This window comes from Carassius gibelio, chromosome B16, assembly GCF_023724105.1.
Source record: "Carassius gibelio isolate Cgi1373 ecotype wild population from Czech Republic chromosome B16, carGib1.2-hapl.c, whole genome shotgun sequence".
NCBI classification, from domain to species: domain Eukaryota; kingdom Metazoa; phylum Chordata; class Actinopteri; order Cypriniformes; family Cyprinidae; genus Carassius; species Carassius gibelio.
In genome coordinates this window covers 14,353,071-14,373,748 of record NC_068411.1, presented here as the reverse complement: position 1 = coordinate 14,373,748, position 20,678 = coordinate 14,353,071, and the positions used below count along the sequence as shown (strand labels likewise).

General features: G+C 38.2%; 1 protein-coding gene across 2 annotated transcripts; it reads left to right on the top strand.

Annotated features, from left to right (window-relative positions):
• The first annotated feature begins 48 nt into the window (after nt 1-48).
• mtbp (MDM2 binding protein) lies at nt 49-20,212 on the top strand. Of its 2 annotated transcripts, none has more exons than XM_052577449.1 (22): nt 49-269; nt 363-443; nt 532-605; nt 1,319-1,461; nt 1,582-1,640; nt 1,808-1,949; nt 2,071-2,185; nt 3,262-3,384; nt 8,725-8,819; nt 9,728-9,794; nt 9,991-10,108; nt 10,292-10,462; nt 12,021-12,134; nt 12,673-12,843; nt 13,690-13,753; nt 13,951-14,109; nt 14,854-14,949; nt 15,050-15,301; nt 16,772-16,979; nt 17,748-17,861; nt 18,577-18,642; nt 18,790-20,212. In XM_052577449.1, the coding sequence occupies exons 1-22, from the start codon at nt 206-208 to the stop codon at nt 18,826-18,828; spliced, it is 2,535 nt and encodes an 844-aa protein (XP_052433409.1). In that variant the 5' UTR covers nt 49-205; the 3' UTR covers nt 18,829-20,212. The 2 variants fall into 2 exon arrangements, with proteins under 2 accessions (XP_052433409.1, XP_052433408.1); XM_052577448.1 differs by having other exon boundaries at nt 77-269; nt 13,666-13,753.
• Nucleotides 20,213-20,678: the final 466 nt, after the last annotated feature.

Here is a 20,678-nt window from a genome sequence, read left to right as displayed (position 1 = left end):
CCCAACGCGTATTTTTATTTATAAGCGTGTTTTAATCCGTTCCTACAGACTTTATTTTTGGTAGCTCGCGCGTCATCGTCACGTAATCTTCGAACGTCCGTGTTGGTTGTAAACGCGCGCAAATTTGTTTTGTACTGCGTGGAGTCCGTGTGGTGCTGTAACAAGTTAACAACATTAGTTTACATGAACACGGCAACATACAGTTATGGACAGATACGTGCTAGTTGTTATAATAAATCTAGAGCCAAAGAAAGAGGGCTCTTTTAACGGTAAGAGGACGCCTCATATCAGTAATTGTCAAAAGTTCTGCTTTGGTTATCTGTTGTTGTTTTGACATTTAACGTAATGTTAACTTATTGCAGGCGTTGATGAAACCAAAAAAGTGTTTGATAATCTCAAGAACATTTCTAATTCTAATTTAACGCGTATTCCTCCATTTCCAGGTAGGTTTATGTATTCTAACCTCATTTGACTCTCATTTCCCCTACGTTTTGATGTGAAGTTTGACTTAGTGTGTTTCAATTAATTTAGCCTGCTCTCTGAGTGGAAGTCCTGGCCCACAGAGATGGTACTTTGCCATTCAAGCCAGTTATGGTACAACACAGGTAAATTACATGGATATTTGCTTTTTGTTTAGTGCACTCTCACCTTAGATTGGTTACAAATGACAAACAGGGTATAAAGTAATTATGTAAATTTGTTCAAGGGTGTTTAAAATTTTTTCTGCAAAATCAAACTGACAGTCACCACTTATAAGCTACTACTAAATATTGTACAATGTAATTTTCTGTAAAGTTGCTTTGTAACGATTTGTATTGTAAAAAGCGCTATACAAATAAACTTGAATTGCATTAAAAAGCCTTAAAATATCAAATTCTTAAAATAGTTATGTGAACATAAAATATTTAACAAATAAATAATATGAATGTACAAAATTAGATAAATAAAATTTATACTTGAGTATAAATAATTAAAATATGTAAAGCGTAAAAATGTATTCTAATTTTTAAAAAAGGAATAAATAAAATAATCTGATTAAAAGATGCATATTTGCATTATAACAGTTCAGTACTATAGTGAGTAGAAAAAATATTTTAAACTAATATAACCTAATATTTTCTGAATAGTATTATTATAGTATTGTACTAGTGCATATATATTATAACAATTTAAATTATTATAAATTGGGTCTTTATACATGGGATCACTTGCATGAGGATGCTCATATGTAGTTGTCTGTGACATATGAAAGATTGGAAAAACTCTGGTATAGTGCTTCTGATCATCCACACACACACACTTTACTGTGTATGTCCAGTGGTGCAGCTCAGAGTGGGAGGAACTGTGTTCCCAGCGCAGTGACAGTGAGGAATCAGAGCCATCTGCTTTAGACACCTGCATCGCTGCCCTTCAGGAGCAAGAGGAACAGAGCGTGCTCACAGAGAACCCGTCCCACGCAGAGTGAGAGATTGTGATTGATACTGTCGCCCCATAATCTCTTACTGAAGAACCTTATTTATCATTTACTTCCATTAACTCTGTGTGTTTTTTTTTTTTTCATGATGATTGATATCATGATAGACTCTTTGAAGAGGCTGCCGAAGGTCTTCATCAGTTAGCAGATAAACTTCCTCCTCCAGGTACTATTTTATAATATTAAATGGTTTTGGGCATTCTAAAGTTATCATGGTAATATTTTCTTTATTTTGTTTTACACATTTGAGAATATTACTAGCAGCAAACAATGTTATCATAGTGTTGCTATGCCTTTTTATTGTATTGATGTGATGTTTGTTCTTGATTGCAGGGAAGTCTTTGCTTGATGTGATTGTTCTGTGTGTGGATGAGGAGGCGGGGTTGAAGGATATGTTGCCTGTGGTTGGCTCTTTGAAGCACTTGAGGGCATGGCATTCGGCACAGATAATCATGGTCACTGAACACAATGCAGGGTAAAATCTAATATTCCAGTAATAATAATATCGCCGTTCTTGTGATAATAGACCTGTCCTTTCTATTTATGAGTTCTGCTGTGCCTGATGGCCCTGTGTCTCTTGTTTCTGCACTATAAAGGTGGCAGAAAGCAGCCATGTACCTAGATGGCCGCTTATGTTCTCCATCAGTAATTGACAGCTCTGTGGATGGGAGAGAAATCTGGAGAGGTGGACTTCACATTAGAGAGAAAAAGGTACATTATACTGATCTAAAGCCCTTTTGTTTAAATGTTTAATAAACCAAATGTATGAGGTTAAAAAGTGAAGTGTGATATTGCAGAATTGCAGAAATACTAGGAAAAAGAGGCTCTTGCTGTTTGCCATTGGTTGGACAAGCAAATAGTCCCTCCTCAAACTCACAGATCAATGAACTATTAAATAAACTATTATAATTTTATTTAATTTTTTAAATAAAACTAAATATTAACATTAGATGAAAGGCTCAATTACAACTAACTGAAATGATAGAAAATAAAGATAAAAAAAGTATGGAAAATATATGAAATATACTCAAAAAAGTCTAGGAAGAAAAAATAAATAAATATATATATATATATATATATATATATATAATATATATATATATATATATATATATATATATATATATATATATACACACGCACAGAATATATATATATACACACACACATAATATATATAAAACTGTAGACTTTCTTCTGTCCAGCAGAGGGCGAACACTTGCAAGAAATGAGGTATGAGCGAGCAGTAACTCCTACTGATTTGCGAAACTGTACATACAAAGATGGAAAGACTTAGTAAGCATGCAGATTTAAAGAAAATAATTTGATTCAGGGAAATTCTGAGCAGGGAAATTTTATATCTTATCGGGAAGAGAGCTCTTATACAGCGAAATGTGTGCTTTGGTTAAGCAAAGATAGCAGGACCAGTAAAGTTTCTGGGTTAAAAGTGAATTAAATGCATTACTACACCTAATGAGCCTGATGCTGATACAAAGATCATTGATGATAAAGGGTTTGAGTTTGATTTACTCAGTTTGGTTCATGCTGCTCAGAGAGCAGGTCAGTGTTTCTCTGAGAACTGCAATCTCCATTCTCATGTTTTTTGGAAGTTTTGTTTGAATCAGAAATGAAGAATGTATCTATCTATGCTTGAGCATAAATTAGTTTCTGTCACTCTTGTGTTGTAGAAACAGGACAAGTATTGTAGTGAAGTATAGACCCCTCTGAATGACACTTGCAAATCTCTCTTCAGCTCATTCTGAATGGCTTTCTTGTGTTATTTTCAGTTTGCCTCTGAGCTGAAGTTTGAGGGTTTCTGTTTGAGAGCTCAGAGGAGAAATCACTGGAGTGATACACTGTATCCTCACACAGACCCACAATGCCACACTGATCATAAACTACAGCATGAGGTGAGCAGATTCAACGGATTCTTACAATTACAATTTTTTTTACTAAAACTGAAAAGGTTTGTATTTGTTTGAGACTAAAACAACTCAATTTCTGCTCCAGAAATCTTTTCATAATAATCCCAATTTTTTTGTTTTAGTTTTGTTTTAATTATACTAGTGCTGTGGTTTTGTTCAAGTTGTGAAAGTTTATTCTAGAATTTATTCTAACAATGTCAAACAAATGAAACCTATGCTTTGTGAGCTACATTAGTGATTCTTCAGGTGGCACAATTTGAAATGATGCCACCCATGAGAGTTTCTTACTTGGAGAAATAGGAATGAGATCTCATATGAAGCTTTTAATATTAATATCAAACCGTCCTGCTGAAAATTGTTTCAGACGATGACTAAAATTTTCCAGTGCATTTGTGGCCCTATGAAAGAGGCGTTCTACATTTTTATATCGGCTGTATCTTGCTCTCTCTCCTTCTCTCTCTGCATCTCTTACACTCTCGTTCTGTCATAAAAGTGAGAGTGTGGAATGTAATCGTAATGAGTTTTCCGCTCTAGATTAATCACAGTGGCGGTAGTGGAGTATTGAGCCCCTCCAACGGAGCTGATTACACCCCACAGTCTGTTTACACTGGGCTCGTGCCGTACAGTCACTGCCTCTATACTGATTAGTACCATTAACTCTCTTTCTTTTATGCCCGCGGTGCTTATGAACTTTATTATTGTTATGGGCACCGCAATCAATGTGAAAATGCTATTCTCCTCTGTATCAGAGTGAGTAAGACATTACCTTCCATCTGCCTCCACGACCGTACGTCTCTGATGAGAGATGACAGCACTTACATGCAAACATTCATTCAGAGCTCTTTCAGTAATTCATTTCAAAAGCTAACACTGTAATGTGAAGGCATTTTAATGCTACATCATGGTAACCTTGGAATTAAATAAATGGCGACTAGAGTTGCTTTTTAAAGTGTCTGATTGTCATTGCATTGCATACAGAATATAAAAATTTTAGTGATGTCAAATGGTTAAACAGGATTAATTACATCCAAAATAAAAGTTTTGGTTCGCATAATATATGTGTGTGTTCTATGTATGTTTATTATGTTTATATAATTGGGTTGTCAGTTTAACGCGACAAAGGGTTACCCCACCCCAAAATGAATAATGTTTCATTAATCACTTACCCCCATGTCGTTCCAAACTCGTAAAAGCTTTTTTGACTTTGGAAGACTATTTAAGATATTTTGGATGAAAACCGTGAGATTTGTTACTGTCCCATAGACTGCCAAGAAAATTACACTGTCAAGGTCCAGAAAAGTATGAAAGACATTGTCAGAATAGTCCATCTGCCATCAGCTGTTCAACCGTAACCTTTTATGCAAGATGGCAGCATGTCCACACACAGCGGCTTCTCTCTCTCCCATCAGAATGGTGTTTTTTGTCCTGTGAGTACATCGTGTCTACCTGTCGTAGACCTGTCTACCAGTTGTGAGCTTCTGCCCAATGTTGGCAGTACCACATTTTTAGAGTTAAACTCCATGTATGCGGAAGAGCTGTGGGATCTAGGTCTGCTCCGGAGGCCTACACCATCCTCAACCCTCACTACAGCATCTCAAACTCAGCGGCGTGAGAGGAAGCAGATGAGGGTAAGCGCGGAGGTATCTGTGCTAGGCTAACGGCTAACCCACACAAACCAGCTATCCCCACCATCGTACTGGCTAACGTTTGCTCTTTGGACAATAAACTGGATTACATCCGACTACTACGCTCAACTCAGAGGACTGAAAGAGACTGTTGTGTTTTTGTGTGCATAGAAACATTGCTCAGCAACTGTGTTCCAGGCAGCGCTATTCAGCTCGATCAGCCGACATGCTATCGATTGTACACAGTTCTCATCAAGGGAGGTAAATCTTGCGGCGAAGGGCTTTGTGTTTACATCAATGATGCGTGGTGCCGTGATGCTCTTGCGGTCTGCAAACACTGCTCCTGGCGGAGTTTATCTACTCTCTACGCTCTATCTACCGAGGGAATACACAGCCATACTGCTCGTTGCTGTATACATCCCTCCCAGTTCCAGCAACAGAACGAGGCACTAAATGAACTGTACCAGCACATCAGTGAGCAGCAGACAGCCCACCCTGATGCTTTTTTCATCTTCGATGGAGATTTCAACCACGCAGACTTATAGACTGTGTTCCCAAAAATACACAGGGGTAACAACACTCTGGACGCCTTCCCCCTCCCTAACCTTGGTGCCTCAGACCACATCTCCGTCATGCTATTGCCTGCATACAGACAGCTCGTTAAATTCGTCAAACCAGTTCACAAACAAATACAAATGTGGCTCGAAGGGTCATCAGAGGCTCTTCGAAGACTGTTTTGACACCACTGACTGAAATATGTTTAAGCAGGCTGCCACATACAGTAAAACCACAGACCTCCAAGAGTACTCCGAGACTGTCACTGCCTTCATCACCAAGTGTATTGATGATGTAACCGTTACAAAGACCATCACTGTCCCGGCCAACCAGAAGCCGTGGATGACAGGGGAGGTCTACAGACTCCTGAAGACACGGAACGCTGCCTTCAGAGCTTGATGAGGTGGGCCTAAGGACCACTAGGACCAACTTATCCCGTGGCATCAGAGAAGCTAAAAGACATTGCTCAAGGAAGATAGCCCATCAATTCAGCGACAGCAGAGACACTCGAAGCCTGTAGCAGGGTATACAGACCATTACGAACTACAAGCCCCCACCACGGACCTGTGACAGCACCATCTCCCTGCTGAACGAGCTGAAAACCTTCTTCGCTCACTTTGAAGAACAAAACAGCAGCACAGCACAGAGTCCACCTCGTCACGGCGACCAGGTGATGATGCACGCAAAGCTCTGGGTCCTGACAACAGTCCTGGGTGTGTACTGAGAGTCTTGCACTGATGTCTTCACAGACATTTTCATCATCTCACTAAGTCAGGCTGTTGTCCCCACATGCATCAAAGCTACCACCATTATTCCAGTCCCGAAGAAGCCATCTTCACCCTGTTTCAATGACTAGTCATGCATCATATCAAGTTTGACCCCCCACCCCTCCCCCCGGACCCCTTCCAGTTTGCATAACTGTCCCCAACCACTTGTCCGATGACGCCATCGCCACTGCCGTCCATTCAGCAAAAGCATAAGTTTGAACAATATTTTTGTCATTTGATAATTATTTTGTGAAATGCTTTGCTTAAAGTGCATTAAAAAAAAATATTAATATTAATAATATTAATTAATATTTTGCCATGTAATGCAAAGGCATGCACACAATAAGTGTTTACAAATGTACTTTTGGGGGCCTTTGTGTTAGAATATATCTATTTTTGATGTAAATTTAATAAAAAATGGTTTGTTTTACGTTTTGCTGCTCTAATGGCAATGTTTGGATAATCTAGAGAATTGTATATGTAATCTATTTGCTGCTGATATATTTAAAATTTCTCAACTTTGTTGACAAGTCAGAAGTGAAACTAATATTAGAACTAATAATTTAGAATCTGAAGTCTGATTCAAAGCTTTTGTAAAATAGCTGGTTGAGTTTGCTGTTCATCAGTGCAGAGTTTAGTTACTTGTTTGCAGGATTTGAATTTTTCGGTGCGGGGTTGCACATAATTCTGCTGATTACCGCAGTTTCTGTGCTTGTAATGCTGGAAATTCCTGCAAATATTTCAACGTGAAAGATTCTCGCGACAGATGATGGAATATATCATTTGCACGTGCTTTTAAGTCTTACAATTTTAAACATTCAAGTGATAAATTCAGTACTTGGATGCTCTCTGACTTTGAGACCCTTTCTGTGAGTCGACTCGCACCCAAAGGCGTGTGCGCCTTTGCACGTAAATGGCCAAATACATAAAAAAAAATGTCAGTGTCATGTAAACAGTCGATTTTTACTAAACATTGTCAGTATACTATTAAGAGAAACAAAACTTATGTGTAACAGTTTGATCCGTGCATTTGACCTCTTAAAGAGACCGCAACGTAAATAAACTTGCTGCTCTGCTCTGTCATTGATGGTAATTGATACACTGAAGACTAACCAGTATTATAAAGTTAAATAGATAATTCTGTTTCTGTGGTTTTTCTTTATCTGAATAATACTGTTAAACCTACCTGAAAAATCTAAAACACAGTTGACTTGAAGTTAACAACTGTTACTTGCCTTATTGTAGTTTAAATAAATTCAGAGTTTGAAAGTTTTTAAGTATCTTCCTCACAATATAAATATGAATCAACAACATTATAAATCGTAAAACACAAACAAACTGGGCGACGAAACATATAGGTTGGATGATTTTAGTTTAAAAAAGTCTTAAAAATACCCTAACTCCTCCCCTCAAATTTACCCTTCCCCCCATAAGACCCTAAAGGGGGAATTCCCCCTCATTTTCCAAAACAAAATTCAGGCCCTGTGTTTGGGGGATGTATTTAGGGTTTCTTCATTTCTCCAACATGTAAATAATGTGAAGCAGCCCTGCCCACTGCAGATTTATCTACCGTGGTATAGACGGTATAGCAAAATCACTGGTCGACACCCTGATCTGATAAACATTGATAAAATTACATGATTTAATTTGATATACCCTTTTATCTTAATTGTTAACATGATGTTATCATCTTCCTTTCCATCCTGTAAGGGATTTGCAACACAATTTTTAAAGCCTTAAAATATAGATTTGAACTAATTTCACCATGTTGCATCGTACTCATCTTTTCTGTGGGTCCAGAACTACTGAATAATGGAGCAGATCTCTTTAGATTGACTTCCTCTTTCTCTGCTCGCCTTCTCTTGTATAGAAGCTGAAAGAGCTGATAAAGAGTTAGAAATGTTGCCAGCTCCCTCTTAGCCTCTCATTTTCCAGGCCAAAAGCTCTGGTTTAGTCCTGTCTGAGCACAAAGCTGATTTTGTTTCAACACTCAGGGGCACAAGCACCCAGCGGCCCCAAAACCGCTTTAACCGTTACTCTGCTAATGGCAAATAAACCATAAAAGGGCTGTTTTTGTTTCTTTTCATTAGCCAGCAGCTGCCACAGCCAGTAACACTTTAATCTGTTGGTCACACAAGCCTTTGCTTGGTTAAAACTGCTTGGTCATCAGTGTTTTCTTTGGTCCTCTTCCTCCCTTTCTTCTTTTCCCTTGTTTTGAATAATGCATTACTGACTTGACAGAACGTACAGTCACTAGCACAAGATGCCTGTGTGTTTGTTTTTTACAGTGACAATTTTCAAAGACACAAATGGTTAATTTATCTCTGAACATAAATATTCTATGACTTGGAAAACATGCTTGGTTTTGTGTGTTTTAGGTGTTTCAGTGTTACCAGCCTGTGTTGGAACTGATTCAGCTGGTCAGAGTCAAAGATCTCCCGATTCTTCTCCATTCCAGCGCAGAGTTTGAACTGTATCCTTTCCAAAAGAAAAAAAGGCTCCATTAATGGCAATTAGGGAATTTTATTCGTAAGCACAAACAATAAATGCACATAATGCATGAAGATGTATTATTTGAATATCTCTTTCAGATATGTAATCATTTACCTTTGCAAAGGTTTAAATTAAATACTGTAAAAATGCTAGAAAAGCACAAACTGACCAATCAGAATGAATATAATTTGTTTCTCTCAAAAATGCTATGACAATGGACCTAAATTTGTCTTCTTTTTGTATAAATAACCAATCATTTTTTATTTATTTATTTACAGGTAGTGCCTGTAGATTGTACTGCATGATTTATTTTCCTTTTTTTGCCATATATGGAAGAATTTGGTTGATATTCTGAAAGCTTTAAAAATGAATGACGCATATTAATCTGTTTTACGTTTACGCATTCGTCAGATACTTTTATCTGAAGCAGCTTCAAAAGTTTGGCTTTAGTAATATATTCTAAGGTTGCAATTTATCAAAGGTGACAGTAAAGATATTAATAATGTTGCAAAAGATTAGTATTTCAAATAAATGCTGCTCTTTTGAACTTTATATTCATGAAAGTATACCTATAAAGGATAGTAAGAAAAGTTACTTACTATCTTATCTATAAACTAAAAGTTTTTATGGTATTTTTAATTAATACAGACCTCTTTCAAAAACATTTTAAGAAACCGATCAACTCCAAATTTTTGAATGGTAATTGATATGAATGTTTAAAAAACAGTCAAACATTTACTAACTGTACCAGGCTTCTCTCAATGTCACGGGGTGAACTCTGCACTGAGAGCTAATGATTGTTGAGATGGCATGTCCTTCATGACTGTTATTGTAAACCGCAAACTGTCATCTCTATGCATTGCTTCACACCTTGACATTCATCTACAGCGGTTTAACTTCTAAATCTGTCAAAGCCAAGCTACTCTTGGACCAACTGTGCACATTGCGTGGAGAGGTAAGGCCAGCTCCAACATGATCATCACCAATTATTGTCTTCTGGCCAGATATATACCCTCTCCCCCTAAGATTCAGCCAAAGCTGTCAAAGTCTTCTGAGACGGATAGTCAGAAATTGATAACTTGCATCCAGCTACTTATTTCCCAGAGCTGGAACACTGGGACGACAAAGACAAAAAGTGTTTCCTGTTGCAGGTGGGAGCTTTGTTTTCTCTTCCCTGTGTGATCAGCTCGGAGGCTTTCCCAGCGGCCTCCCAGCTCAGCTCCTGCAAATGGAGAGACTTCATGTCCAAACGCCCCAAGGACATACCTGGTATGAGCAGCGTTTTTGTTCTGAAGGCTGTTAATATGTATAATTGCACCATGCTCATTCTCATGTGCCGCCCAGCACTCACATCACGCGTTGTAAAATTATACACTGACATTGATGCGCTGAAGTTGCCTACTTTTATTTCTGTGTGTTTGCTAGCATGCTATTAACTCTTCATCCCTGCAGTGCCTGATGTGGAGGTAAAAGGTGAAAGAGGCCGCTACCTCTTCTTAGTGCAGGGGGCGGAGTCAGGAGGCTGCACAGCGCGAATGATACACACAGCCAATCAGATCAATGGATCTGCTGCCCTGGCGACGCTTAATTCCATCATCAGGGAAAAAGTTCCACCTTCCTCAGGTATGATCACCAATCATTTAAATCGGCATGAATATGCACAGATGCAACAGTATGCCTAGAGCTGGATGTTTGAGCATAGTTATAAATCCGTGTGTACTGTTGGATTGAGAGGACTAATACAGTTCTTCTAAAGTAAGTTGGACCCTGTGGCATTCCTGTGGAGTCAGATTAAACCCATATAACAGTCTCATCTATCACAACAGTAGCTGAGGCCACCTGGATGTTGCCAAGATGGCTAGCACAGACCTGAGTTTCATAAATGTGGGACATCACTTCTTCTAATTTATATGAATTTACAAACACTGAATTGGATACAATAGCACAGTCCCAGACTGTCACGTATCTTTTTGTTCCTTTCAGCAGTTTGGTATTTAAAGCTTCAGACTTCATCGGGTTAAATGCTTAAAACCCTTTTCTTGTCGACAGAGCAACTGAGGACATTTGGTCTTGGACAAACTTTCAATTAAACAAGCACTGGAACAGAAGGACATAGGACATGCCTTTTCCCACTTTCCCTTTTTGCAGTATAATCAAATTTGAACGGAACACTTTTGGCCATTTCATATAATATATAATTTCTCGACTTGCCATGCCTTCTCATTGATTAGCATCTATTTGTTACACTTGTAATCAGGTGGTTTGTGGTTCACTACTCTTCTTTGAATAGCAAGAGTGGCTGTATCGAAGCCCACCGCTGGAGAGCTTTGTTACATTAAATTACTGCTCTTGAGATCAGAGAATGATTGGGTTTGCTCCGAGCCTCCCGTGGAGCTTAGAAGGTTGTGCCAGATCCATAACTCAACCCTGATAACTTAAGACACAAATAAGAAAGTGGTTGTTTATGTTGGTGCGCAATACGGCAACAATGGTTCGGCATCGGTACTAACAATAGACCCAAAAAACATGTTCATCTCATACAAGAGCTTTTCAGAGAGACTGCATTGTGATGAACACTCCAGGATACCCCTCAGGTGTATACTCTCTCTGAATGGATTCTGAAGAGATGCTTGGTACCTGGGAGTTTTCTATAAGCAGTTTGCCACAAGCCAGTCAAATTAAATTGCCATCAGGGCTTTAAAAAAAAACAATTATTTTGTATTTCATTTTTATATAGTATTAAGCATCTTAAAATGCTAATGCACATATTTTTACAGTTTAACAAACTATTTACAAATTCTTTCCAAAATTAGCTAATATGTGATTATAGCCTGTCTGGATGGCTTTTACGTTTTTAAAATGTCTCCCCGGGCTCCACAATGGCTGCTCCGGGTGTGTGTGTTCACAGTGTGTGCGTGCACTTGAATGGGTTAAATGCAGAGCACAAATTCCGAGTATAGGTCACCATACTTGGCCACACGTCACTTCACTAAATAGTGTGCATGTAAGAGCATTAATGTAACCAAATCAAAGCTTGTAAGGAGGAACAGTACTGCAGTCTTGAAATGTAAGATTGGATATTCTGGGCAGGCTTCTCTCCTGATACTGTGATTAACACCTCTTGACACACTCTTCTGCGTTCTTATTCTCTCATTCTCTTCCCTTCTTTCTTTCTCCACAGGGAGCAGCACTGCCGACTGGCTACGGTCCCTGCCGTGTCTCCGTGGAGAGCAGTTCCTGCAAAGGGAGAGAAAGCTGGCCAAGGTGCAGACTCTGGTCCTCAAGGAATGCTGCCGTAAGTGTTTCCCAGGCAACGGAAAATCTTTCAGCAGGACCTCTAAGTATTCACACGCTGTGCTTCGGTCACCTCAGAGCAGCACATTTCTAATCCTATTCCTGTGGTCACACATTCTCAGTCTCACGTGAGCTCTTTCTGAAAATTAAGATCTCTTTTGTGTGGTAAACAACAGAGCTTTTGTCAGGCCTTCAAAACCTACTGTGTTAACAAGTGTTTATGATGCATGATAGCCTATATGATTGATAGATTAATTGTGGCATGTCAGAGCACTGTTATTAGTCCTGTAGCTAACAAATTCAGGTTAGATCATAGGCTGTATCAGACATGTGACCATTTTGTATACAGAGTACAGACATTGGACATCAAATTAGTAGAGAAAATGTGTGATTATGCACAATTTTTAGTTTCATTAATGTGTCTTACAAGAAACTGAAAGTCAACATGAAGCAGACCGATACAATATGTAACAGATTGGTGTGAAAGGTTAGTGTGATTTAATGAGAGACATTTAATGATGCATCTCATGTGTGGCTAGGGCGACGAGAGGAGGCCCAGAAGTCTGCTGCCATTCCCGTGAATGAACTGAAGGCTCTGCTGAATCTGGCCAGAGAGCAGTACCTTCAGATGCACGACTCCACTCTGTCTAGAGCGTCTGAACGCATGTGCCTGGAGAAGGAGAACCGGACTTCCTCTTCTAACACTAGTGGTGAGGAGTACTTCCAGAGCAGTTTGCTTTAGCGATACATCATTTGTAAAAAAAAAAAAAAAATTTGTTATTTATTACACTGATACATTAATAATATTATACATCAGATTGATTGCTACTTATGTTTATTATAATAAAATCTAGTTTAGACCAGTGCTTCTAGACTGGTTTTGCTTCATTAACCACATTTATGTGTCAAATAAAGAGCCAACACGGTACACAATTTGTTAATTGTACAAAAGTTAACAAAAATGCATTTGATTTCAAAAGTTATTAAATTACCATTGGCTTAGGTCCCTGTGAAATTGGTTTAAAACTGTTTTATTTTTCTAGATTCAGTTTTTTTTTTAGACTCTGTTTTAATGGTTATGTTATTCATTCAAAATCATTTCTATTTTATTGAAATGAAAACTTACAATATTAAACCAACCGCAATTTATTAAAACTTTAACTGCAGTTCTAGTGATTAGGTTCTTGTCTTCATGTATATTGGGGCAGCAGAGACTGAAACACTGTGAGTGTCACGCACACTTCAGTATGTGTGTAGTAAACAAAAACATGCAGATTTCACAGCCAGTCGGTCACCTGAATTCACTTTGTTGACACTGTTGTTTCATTTGACAAACACTAGTCTAAATTAAGAATTAGTATTATATGGTATTTCCAAATACCAAATATGTGGTAAAATATCACAGAGGTTGATTTGAAACACGTTTGTGCCTGTGTGTGAATAACAATATGTAATCCTTAGTGTTCTTATTAAGATTCACTTTTATTTACTCAACCTGTTGCTCTTTCTAAACCATTACTTTTCTTTCAAAGATGTGAAACGTTGTGCTCACACAGAATGGCCAGAGAGGACTGTCCTGCAAAACTATGAGAACATACAGAGAGCCCGACAAAGATCCAGGTAAACCATCTGGGACCATTTCACCTTATCTGAAAACTCATAACCATGTCTGGAGCCTTCAGTTGTTGTCTTTGTTGAGGGCTTAATGAATCTCAAAAACAGTGCATTAGATGGGAAAATAGCTTGTGCATTTGTTCAATGGTTGGAATAGTACATTTGTGGTTTGTTGCATGAATAAATTTCAGTGTCATCCACAGGTGCAGGCTGTTCAGCAGTGGTTCCTCTGAGAGTCTGATGGGGCCTAAAGATAGCCAGAGGGGAAGTTCTACACTGCTGGATGCCAGAGAGCTGCTCAAACACTTCACCCCAGACGGACTGCCTAGTGGGGAACTACAGCCGCTGCCAGTGCTTAGAGGGTTGGTCTTACACACAGAGTCTGACATGATGCCTCTTAATGACTTTTTCCCTAGCTTATTAAAACCGCAATTCAAGTCCCTCTAGACTAGGAGGGAGCATATGTGTACATGGTAGAAAGTTTTAAAACATCATTCAAGTTTTACAATTATTATTTTTTTATTTCTGCTTGCACTGGTCTCAGCCCCAGGTTCTTTATTTATTCACCCTCACACTGTTTGAAAACATATACAACCTATATTCTTCTTTGGAACACATTAAGTAACACTCTTTTCCATGTAATAAAACAATGTGGCAGTTCAGGATTTAAAACGGGGGCAAAAGGCACATAAAGTGATGCATTGGACACTATCATATATGTGACCAGTCATAAAGGGTCAGTTTTGTGGTCCAGGGTCACATATAGCTTTGTGTAAGGACCCAACTATAAAAGTTTAAAATGTAGTTAAAGTGAAAAAAAATTAATTCATGTTTGTAAAATTTTGTTAAAAATAGTTAAATCATCTTCTTCGGTTTATGTTTCATGCCTTTTGAACAACATCAGATGATTAATTCATTCATTTTTGGTGGCCCTATTGTGAATAATAAAATAGAGGTTATGTACTAGTTGTGTACCAGAGATAAAGATAATAATAAATAGAAAAAAAAATAGATTGTGAAGATTTTCTACCATCTCTAGAAATACTCGCATTTAATAATTCCTGAACTGAATGTCTCTAAATGTGGTTGTGTTTTTGTTTGTGTAGTGATCATGCATTTCAGTTGTCTCCCGACCTCACACCCAGGAAGGTGACCAAGCTTCCTTTCTCAAAAGCCGCCCGATCCCACTACCATGGAATAGAGTAAGTGTGTGTGTGTGTGTCTATATAAAAACTCATCCATTTTACAATCTGTTCTTCCTAATTCCTCCATCTTCTCAAGCATTCTCTGCGTGTGCTTCAGGTTCTGTCTGGATGAGCGAATGGCCCTTGAGCGAGATCGTAGCTTTGTGAAGCTGCAGTCTCGTCTAATAAGATATGAGACCCAGAGCACATGCTGTAAGGAGCCCTGCCCTGTGCCATTCGCCCTGAGTCCTGCACCCTCCCCAGCCGTGCTGTCTGAACCGGGCAGTGTGCCCGACGGTGAAGCTCTGCACAGCGAGCCGGCCCGCCTCAAACGTCGCTCCCGCGAAACAGACCTCCAACCACACAAGAGGTGACAGACAACACAGCATGCATACTAATGATGAAGGGTCATCTCATGGCTTTTTCTTACCTATAGATGGCCACAGGTCTTCTTGGGATATTGTTATTGTTTTTTTTTTTTTTGCATCAGGTAGCAGGTCATTTGGCATTAAATTAGATTAGGTCTGCAAAACTATTAATTACATTCAAAATTAAAGTTTATGTTTACATACTATATGTGTGGGCTCTGTGTATATATATTATGTATAAATAAATACATATACATATATTAAGGAAAAATTTATCAGATTTATATCTGAAATATTTATTTTTATATATATATTTATATACACACAAAAAAAATATACAATACAAGTCTGAATATATATATATATATATATATATATACATGCAAATATTTTTTTTATGTATACATATAGTATGTAAACAAAATTTTATTTTGAATGCGATTTAATATTGATTCATGGTTCTGCAGCTCTAAATTAGATAAAAAAATTTTCAGGTCCTTTAACATCACACAATCCTTAAGAAATCATACTATTATTCCAATTCAGTGCGTAATATTTAATAATTTTTGGGGCTCACATATTAATAATCGGTTGTAATGATATTCTTGCCAGCCAGTATTTAAATAAGTCGACTTATTACACACCAGTTCTCAGAAGAGGGACGTCCAGTTAGACAGTCAAACTAATGTTTCTCCAGTTAGGTTAATTTTCTGAAGCTGTCAGTTCTCCCTTATGGCTCAGTTTAGTTCTGCCTGCTCATCATGCCCCTCCGTTCCTCCACTTTACATGCATTTGAATGCACCATACGTCACTCGCACCCAAATTGAATATAGATCTGTGCTTGATGGCTTTTGTGAAAGGGTGAAATGAGCAATGAATGAAAATTCCTGAGGAGCACTGCAATGAAAGTCAAAAGCCTTACTATTTCTATCATTTTTAGCTAAAATCACGTAGACTGTCTCTAAATGCGCTTCACATATGGCAGTGATCAAATGACTACTGTTTGGCCTTCTTTGCCACCACAGAAGCCCAGCGTGCATTAGATGATGTGTTGTCAAGACATGAGCTTATTGGCTTATTGACTTTTTTTTTTAATGCTGACCTACTGCAGAACTCCAGGGGCCACATTAATTTAAAGTCCTATCATCATCATCTCATACTCTGAAATTACCACAGCGGTGTCACATCATCGGGAACTAAAATCACAAGCCTGGAAATATATGTTCAAGGATAAAAAAAAAAATCCTGGAAACTGAGCAGTTCTTTTTAAATGGGCTTAGAAAGAGAGCGCTGGAGCTGACATCTCCTGAAGAAAAAAAGTGTGTGCTCCAGCGCTTAAGTGAGGCCATCACATCAAGCCATTTTGATTAGAGTTTCGATGTGAGTTACAAAGTGAGATTGTGGGATTGATGATCTCAGAGAAGCAATATCTTACACCATCCACCTCATCCCTTTTTAAACCCCTTTGGCAGGTTCTGTAAATCGGAGAGCTCTGGATCTCTGGGTGTAGGTGGCACTCACCCAGCAGTGGGGGCTCTGCGGCAGCAAGCAGTCCGTTCCCGCTCCAGCTCCAGCTCCAGCTCAGGTCTGGCCAGGCGTTCTGCTTCGGTTGCAGACCCCTCGCCCAGTCAAAAACCCAGCCAGTCCCAGACCGAGTCCCGCTCCGAGAAACACAACAGGGTGAGTGCTAATGACCAGGCTCTGGAGAATTGATCAAATCAGCGAGTGATGCACAGTGTATATTGGTATCATTTAGTTTGTCATGTGATTGTTTTTTTTTCTTTTATTGTTATTGTCCGATATTGCATATAAATAGGTAAATGTATCTTTTTTTAAAGATATTTCTGTGTTGCTTTTTTATTCATAGAGTACAGTATGGAGAGTTGAAAGGGTGGCGGAATGGAAAACTTATGTTTTAGAAAAGATTGATTTTAGTGTTTTATTTATTTAGTTTTTGACAGAATGAAAAAATTGTAAATAATAATTAAAATTAAATAAGTTTAAAACATTCATTTATTGGTATCAGCCTGTAATGTAATATTGAAGACATAACAAAGCAAAGCAAAACCTAAATATATTTAGATAATGTTCATTACCTCGCTTTAACATGCCAACTTGACAAATTAATATATAGGTACAAAATATTGATTCTAAGATAGTCATAAAAAATAGTAGCGCTTTGTAGAAAAAAGGTTGCTAGGAAATAATCAAATATGCAGTTTAAGGTTCATTATTTCAAAATATCTGGCCACTGGATGCTGCATTTGGTATTCCAGAGAGACATAGAATAAGGCAGAACAACTCTCAGCCCATTCAAAACCACGAACCCTTTACTTTATTCGGTGCATTCACTACCAGTCATCAGCAAATGTCAGGTCTTTATGTGAGGTCTGTGAGTGCAGTAGTTACGTGTTTGTGCATCATTCTCATCCGTTGTTTCTGCTTCAGATGCTGAAGGAGGTGGTTGCTAAGACGCTCAATAAACACGGGATCAGCAGCGAGCACAAGTGCTTTGAAGCCTGTAGTCAAAGACTGTTTGACATATCAAAGTTTTATCTGAAGGTGGGTACGAATCATTCTGCCTCTTTCCCTCGCACCCTGCTGTCCTGCCTTTAGGACATCTTTGAAGCGCTCAAAATATGCCGCCTAAACGCTGCCGATTGATGTTATCTAGATCATTTATCCATGACAGGGGAGCAGAAACTTAGTTCAACAAACTTGTTTCAATTGGCTTTGTTCCTAAAGCATTCAAACACGTTTATAGGAACTTAGAATTTTTCACTGAAGTTGATTTTCATGTGCACTAAAATCATTCATAATTTACTCAGTAAAAACAGACTGTCTCTGCTACGGTACCTTTAAGAACTCAATATATAAGTGACCTCTGTTATATTAGGATGACTTACAATAACAACAATATTAACACAATAAAAGACCTGAAATATTTCAGTTGGTGTGCAATGAATCTAAAATATTTGAAAGTTTAATTTTTATCATTACATTATGGAAAATAATGAACTTTTATCACAATATGCTAATTTTTTGAGAAGGACCTGTATTAATATGATTGTCTTTACGGTCTCTTTTAATAAATCGAATGCATCCTTGCTGAATACAAGTATTTATTTATTTGAAAAGAAATTGTACTGACCCCAAACCTTTGAATGGTCATATAAGTATGCATAAATGTAATAAAGCATCAGGAAAGTCTAGCTTGCACAAATGCCCTTCTCTGAGCCGTTATGTCTCAGCAACCTGTTTGTTTGTTTTACTACAGGATCTGAAAACCTCACGTGGCCTTCATGAGGAAATGAAGAAAGCCGCCAGTAACAACGCCAAACAGGTAGAGCACGCACTTTAATTTACTGTGTTCTGAAGGACCCGAGTTGATGGAAATGACAAATTACAGCTATGTTGGTTTGAGTTGTTTTTATAAGGGTGCCTCAGAATTGAAGCAGTGTTTTTATACACACACTGTTCTCATCCACAGGTGATTGATTGGGTTGTGGAGAAATCATCTAAAAGATGACTTGATTTGCAGCTGGAAACCGAAGGTAAACGTGCAGTAGGACGCTGCGATTAGAGCTAACATCATGATGCTACACAGTGAATGGATGGAGCTTCTGTAGAACTTCTCACAGCATTAATTATACAACTGTTCCTGGCATGTACATATTTCTATATTGTATATATTTTTATGTGTTTGTGATAATCATTTTAATGCATCAAAAATGTTGTTTCATTTGGTTTTGTAAGGTTTTAACGCATGAACTGAGTGTCTGACTGACAAACAGCCAAACATGGCCCCACGTTTTCTGAGAAGCGCTGTTTTGCATCATGAAAATCAGTCAGAGGGCGTTTCTCCCCAGATCATATTTCAGTAATCAGTTCGCTCAAATCACAACTCAAGCGTGAAACAAGGAACACATGAGAGTCTCAACTTTTTTTTTTTCTTTTCCAAAACCTCATCATTCCTTCTGTGATTGCCTCATCTTTTCTTTTTCATTGGTCACACACTATCAGCACTAAACTGCCGCTGCAAGTAATTTGCCCTAAAATTACCTACGGTCAGATTGGGTAAAGAGTAACTGCTCCCTGGTACTCCCTGCCCAGAGAAGGTCGAGGGTGACTCATTTGGCAAACTAGTCGCCGGACACATTCCAGTCCCACACAGGGCCATTGTTCTCGCTCCTGGGTGCCCAGAGGGGTGATGGGAAAGCAGGGAGGGAGGGGGCTGCACATTACATTGGCAACCCTGAAAGCCCTCGGAGGCAACATGCAATCTGAACTCACTGCTTATCACCAGAGCTGCTCTAGTTCACATGCTGAAACTCAGTGTTAGGATGTTGAATAAAACCGATGTTTTTAATAAGTTTTTAGTTTATTGATACATTGTGATACTTCATTTTTCCCAAGCTGAATCAGTATTTTGATCTGCATGGGTAAACTCTATTAAACTTTTTTTGTGTGTGTTTAAGCATCTCACTTTGTTCTCTATGCTGACGTCTTGATATAAAAGGGTTCATAGCATGAAGAATCTAATTTTCCGTGTACTTTTTACAAGAGTTCATTGTACTATGAAAATCTGCTGTCGTTTTCAGAACTTGACACTTCCTCCCCAGTGACCATTTACTGAAACTTACGCTGAAAATGAGGAAGTGTGAATAACATTATTCCTAAACAGTAGAATTAAGTGAAATGCGGAAGAATTGGTTCAACCTAATGCCACACCTAGATGTGTGTAGCACCTGCTGCTTTACATATCCTTTGTGATTTCTTTGTTTGAAAAAAATAATAATTATGTTTGCTCAAAAATAAGCCATAAATTTAGTCACCCTCATGTTGTTCCAAACCTATGTTACATTTTCTTTGTTCAGCTGAATATGAGGACATTAAAGACATTTTGAACAATGTTTTTGTCGTTATGGAAGTCAAAAAATCTGATGCCACATCTGATGTAGTGTGATGTAATCAGTGTTTTAAAATCTTATAGGAGTTAGTAAAAACCTAAATTACAATCAGTTCATCATACAATTTAATAGTTGCATCAAAAGACTCACCCTGACTCCACCTCACCCTGGTGCTATTTTGGAGAGTATGGTGAATTGAATTGTTGTAAAAAGTCCAAAACAAATTTTATTTTGCGCACAAAAAGTATTCTTGTTGCTTTGTAAAATTATGGTTGAACACCTGATGTCACATGGATTATTTCACCAACCTCCTAGCTATTTTTCTGGACCTTAATCATGTAAGGATCCTTGCTGTCTATGTAGGGTCAGAGAGCTCTCAGATTCCATCAAAAATATCTTAACGTGTTTCAAGACAAACGGAGGTCTTCTGGTTTTGGTACAACATGAGGGTGTGTAATTGATGACGGAA

What these genes read in the sequence shown, in the direction of transcription:
- mtbp (XM_052577448.1), top strand. Translation starts at nt 206, where the DNA reads ATGGACAGATACGTGCTAGTTGTTATAATAAATCTAGAGCCAAAGAAA. An exon ending in GCGTATTCCTCCATTTCCAG is followed by an intron (nt 444 to 531) that starts GTAGGTTTATGT and finishes CAATTAATTTAG; the next exon opens with CCTGCTCTCTGAGTGGAAGT. An exon ending in CCGCTGCCAGTGCTTAGAGG is followed by an intron (nt 14,110 to 14,853) that starts GTTGGTCTTACA and finishes TTGTTTGTGTAG; the next exon opens with TGATCATGCATTTCAGTTGT.